At 33.9% G+C, this 5451-nt stretch overlaps 1 protein-coding gene across 1 annotated transcript; it reads right to left on the minus strand.

Moving 5' to 3' along the window:
* Positions 1 to 477: 477 nt before the first annotated feature.
* On the minus strand, positions 478 to 4663 carry LOC110865605 (uridine nucleosidase 1). The gene is made up of 9 exons (XM_022114926.2): positions 4427 to 4663; positions 3367 to 3482; positions 3209 to 3268; positions 2861 to 3043; positions 2655 to 2759; positions 1490 to 1586; positions 1285 to 1392; positions 1058 to 1193; positions 478 to 759 (listed from the first exon to the last, which is right to left on the minus strand). The coding sequence occupies exons 1-9, from the start codon at positions 4503 to 4505 to the stop codon at positions 651 to 653; spliced, it is 993 nt and encodes a 330-aa protein (XP_021970618.1). The 5' UTR covers positions 4506 to 4663; the 3' UTR covers positions 478 to 650.
* Between the last annotated feature and the right edge of the window lie 788 nt (positions 4664 to 5451).

Genomic DNA, 5451 nt, shown 5'->3' on the forward strand with positions numbered 1-5451 from the left:
CCAAAATAGTTAGTTATAGAGACCATTGGGGCACATATGTTAAAAAATCTTATTTTGGGCTAATATAGTAAAAGTGATATAACCACAGAGGCCAAAAACGTAATTTACTCTTCAAAGTTTCAATCTTAAGTAATTTAACCCTTTGATTAATTTGATATTTCACTTTTAATTCTAAAGTTTCCATCTTTTGCAATTAACCCCTTTGATTTTTTCTTGCTTTTAACAAAAAGTTTTTCATCTTTTACAATTTAACCCCAACACTTTTTTACTTTCATTGGGTGACACCACAAAGGGAAGGTACTAACGTATCCTCATTGTCACTGCAAACACGATCCTAATAGCGCCCACCTCGTTGGCTAGTAGATAAATCTCTTAATCCAACTGATTAAGACCACACAATCTTAATGACACCAATTATCTCGATGTAAATTCATAACACGGGTCTTGCAATAATAACTCCAAGATAAAAGATTCTGATTGAACCATAAAAAATCTTTTTGTATTTAAAATTATATTGAAACATAAAGCTAGAGTTGTGAATTCTTTACATTCAAATTACATTTCAACAAACAAGGGAAACTTCACAGGAAGGGAAATCAAAGACAAATTACCAACTGTGATTTTTATATGTTCCAGGATCATGACATTAATTATGGTGTCATTAAGACAGTTTTTATGTACTTAACAACCTCATCAACGTTGACCGTCCACACAACTGAAACTGGCGAATAGCCTGTCCATGGATTCTCCGTATTCCATCTGCATCATTGAACACAAACATAACTCAGGAAAAACAAAACATACATGGAAACCAGCCTTTAAAAGAGGAAAAGGTCACTTTGACTGTTGAGGTCAAACTAACTACTTTAAAACTCACTAATTCATAAGGATCTTATACAATTTTCAAAACATTAGACAACCAATCAATATGCATATATCTTTGTATATACTATACAAATGTGTATTGCGCAATGTCAGCTTTGACATTAAAAATCGTAGTGTTTTTGAAAAATTTGTTTGACCTCAAAAGTCAAAGTAACAGTAAAAAAGAATTTACTTTTTCAATCCTTGGTCCATTAGAGTATGGCCAACACAGATGCCCTGTGTCTCCACTCTAACAACACCTTTCTTGTACGTGAAAAGATCGGGCCGGACTAGCAGCACGAAACTGGTCGGGTCATGAAGGTATATCCCTAAAAAATAAAACAAATATCATGAGAAAAATACATCAACTGTTTAGAATTCGTTCTAATTATCATCAAAGAATTAATTCCGAACGCATACCATAAAGGCCATCAGATTTCACATGCCAATCTCGGTAAAATCTACTAATGTCACCAAAAAATTTAGCATGCTTCCCTGCAGACTTCCTCAGTTCATCAAGATCATCATCTGAAAGCCACAAATCCAGGTGTCTAACTTTGGTTATTATGTCGTAGATTACAAATACGTGCGATTCTACAAGTTTTGACCGAGTAAATGAATGGACCTGATAGTTTGACTTGTGTTGTGATGTTTATTCCGACGACGTCTATATTGGCCCCGGAGGTGAACACAATGTCTGCTGCTTCAGGGTCCCCGTATATCTGCAGGCGAAATACACTACTGGTTTACGGGTCTAGATGAAGTTTCATATTTTTTCTGGAGGTGCAGTTTCAACCCATTTATTTGTGAATAAGTTGATTTGGGTTCATTTTATTCATAAGGGGTAAAATGGTCCCAAAAGTCGAATTATTAAAAAAAATTCGTTGCCTAATTATTAAAACCAAGGCATTATATATATATATATATATATATATATATATATATATATATATATATATATATATATATATGTATACACACACACGTTACCTAGATATTAAAAAAAGGCAAATTGGAAAATAATAATCTCATCTTTCTGAAATTGGCCGATAATAATCCCAAGTCAGTTATTAGCCAATAATAATCCGATCTCGTTCAATTTTTTTGTGAAATAGTCCGCCGTTAAAATAGCTTAACGGAGTTAAGTGTTTTTCCGAATTACAAACCGATGTTTTAGGGCTTTTGATCAGAACGAGGATACGAGTCGATTGATGTAAAACTTACTTCAAAATACTGCCCCCAACCCACGAAAACGGTGCTTCAATTCGGGTGTTTAACTTCCAATTAACAAAATTCAAGCCATTTCGAACACAATTTCGAGGTAAGTTTTACATTAATCGACTCGTATCCTCGTTCTGATCAAAAGCCCTAAAACATCGGTTTGTAATTCGGAAAAACACTTAACTCCGTTAAGCTTATTTAAACGGCAGACTATTTTACAAAAAAATTGGACGAGGTCGGATTATTATTGGCTAATAACTGACTTGGGATTATTATCTGCCAATTTCAGAAAGATGGGATTATTATTTTCCAATTTGCCAAAAAAAATATTGCCAAAATAAGCTTTAAAACCAAAGTTGATATGTTGCTTAACTATTAAAAAATTAGTCGTCGTGATAATATAGGTTTTGTAATCAAATTGAAGGCGTTAATTATTTAGATGAAAGTTTTGAAGTCGCAAAGTTCAACTGAACCCGACCTGTACTAAGAATTATCGGTTTTGACCCGTTACCCAACCAACCTATTTGCGTGTTTTTCACTTAAGAAGAAAAAACAAGAAAAGGTTGTACATTTGCTTCTGCAGCTGGATTGATGTTTCCGAGGGCAAAGAAAGATCCACCGAGTATAACCACTCTTTTCACTTTGGTTACAAATGACGAGTCCCTTTTGATGGCCTACATTAACAGAACCAAGACGTTAATTACGACACTAACTGCACAACAGAATCTTGAACAATGATGTCATAAACTGATGATGACAACATTTTGCAGCTTACCATAGCCAAATTCGTGAGCGGGCCAAGTGCAAGTATAGATATTTCACCAGGATATTGAGAAACTTTTTCAACTAAAAATTCAGATGCTGATATATCTACTTTCTTTGATTTCGGGTCGGGTAGATTTATGTTACCTAATCCATCTGAACCATGAGCAAAGTCACCAATCGTCGGTTCACCACCCTATCATAGCATACGTGTGCATGATCAATACAAGATTCATCAACAAGGGCAAAAGCAAACATTTTGGTGATGATTCATTCAATACATAGAGAAACATACCAATTGTTTTTGTAAAAAAAAACATTTCATTTTCCTTTGTAAAATGTAGTAGCAATCGAAGCATACCTTTAGAGGTCCAGAGTTGCCTTGGGCAACAAGGACACCAGGACGTCCTGCCATCTCACACTATCCTTTTACAAAACAAAACAAAACAATAACTGGTAACTGATCCAATTTCATTTGAAATACAATGAACATGGAATTAACTTGAGAAAGGTGCGTACCAGAAGTAACGCATTGCGAGTGGCATTTTCCACCGAAACATTACCATAAGTGGTTGTTAAACCCAAGATCTCCAAGTTTGGTGTTTGGAAAGCCATCATGATTGCCATGCTATCATCTGTAAATCGTAAACAAAATTTCATCTAATCAAGGGCTGCTCGACTGAAAAAATAAATAAGAGGTCCCAATCCCAAGTTTCTTGCCCCACCGATCACAACTTCCTCAACTCTCAAACTTTTTGTTGTGTGGTTTAATTTCGTTTTCATAGATTGAATGTGAACAGGTGATTTAAATTATAGGCCTTGACAAGGAGAGCAAAGAAGCAGTATACTTTACTTGAAATGTTATGTTTTCACTATAACTCACTCCAACTAAATATGTATGATTAGCATATACAAATATATGTATATCCAAACCAAAACATAAATTACGAAAAAGGTCCCAATTTTAGAACCCGCCTTCGGTCTCAAAAATATTGAGCCGGCCCTGTATTTCGGACCACCCATATTCAACATGTTTGACTCAACTGCACAACCAACTCTCAACACCCCACCCAAAGAAATTAATAATAAAAACATAATAAATTACTTTTTGAGTCCTTGTGTTTTAGTGGTTTTAACCATTTGAGTTCAAAATCAAAATGTTTAACGCCCTGAGTCACTAGACACTTCTTTTATAACCATTTGAGTCCTTTTGAGTCCAAATTTTAACCTTTTGAGTCCAATTTATTGGACTCAAACCGTTATAAAATGAATAAAATTGGACTCAAAATGTTATTAAATTAATGGCTAGGGAGCGTTAAACTTTTCAATTTTGTATTCAAGTGGTTAAAACCACTAAAACAACTGGACTCAAAAATTAATTTACTCTAAAATAAAATACTAAATTATTCCCATATCATCATGTGATGATTCATAATGCCAATATCAGAAGTACAACCCAAAATTCAGTGTTGAAAACAAATCTGGATCTGGCAATACCAAACCCACCAACTATGATAAAATTCATCAAGATAATTGAGGAAAAAATGACAATGTCTCTGGAGATGAAAAAGAAGATTACCAATGCCGGGATCTGTGTCGATGATGATCTTGTGAGAGACCCCACAATTGCCATTCAGCATGAGTGGTCCGGAATCCATGAAAAGTAAAGAGATTGGTGGGTTTGGGAGATGATCTTGTGGGTTTATTTAGGAGGGGCCTTCTGTCTGTCTGTCTGTCTGTCTGACAGCTTTGCTTTGCTTTGTTGGGCGGAAACTCGAGAACTTTATACCAATGGATATTCAACTGTCTACCTTGTTTTATTAGTCAGCATTATTATTATTTGCACATGTGGATGATAATAATGCCACACAGGAAACGTCCTTCGTTAAATCACATGATGTTTTTGTTATTATTATTAGTTCTCATAAAATTGTGTTAACTAATAGCAATATTATACCATTGTCAACGACTACCAACACCGAAAAAGCTCGTAAAAACAAAATAAATAAAAACGGAGAAAACATAATGTCGAGCGAAAAGCAGACGTAAAATCTTTGAATCACCCATGCACGTTACTGAGAAATTAAACCGTAAGGTAAACATAGAAAAAAATAACTAAGTCCATCTAGGACCCGCGTGTTAGATGCACTTGTCAAACATATAATTATTATTATTATTATTATTATTATTATTATTATTATTATTATTATTATTATTATTATTATTATTATTATTATTATTATTATTATTATATTTTCTTTAGAATACTACACCCAGGGATTTAGAGCCTTTTTACAGGTTCCTAGTAACCCAGTCGATTTGGAAAAAAAACGTTTTTTTGTAGTGTAAACCTTGTATGATTTGGAAAAAGGAACCCAGTGAAAAAACTGGTTGGATCCGCACTGATTACACCGAATGTTTTAGTGCAGGTATTTTTGTCGTTTAAAGAAACATCAAAAATTTTGTATGTGGGCATAAATGATGGAGAGTTAAGAATGGTACAAAACTTAAAATGCAATTAGACTTTAACATATTTTAAAGGACTTAGAATTTAATATACATTTCGATGGCAAAGTATTTATATTTGGTTTGTTAGTTAACTTA

This window comes from Helianthus annuus, chromosome 6, assembly GCF_002127325.2.
Source record: "Helianthus annuus cultivar XRQ/B chromosome 6, HanXRQr2.0-SUNRISE, whole genome shotgun sequence".
Classification (NCBI taxonomy): domain Eukaryota; kingdom Viridiplantae; phylum Streptophyta; class Magnoliopsida; order Asterales; family Asteraceae; genus Helianthus; species Helianthus annuus.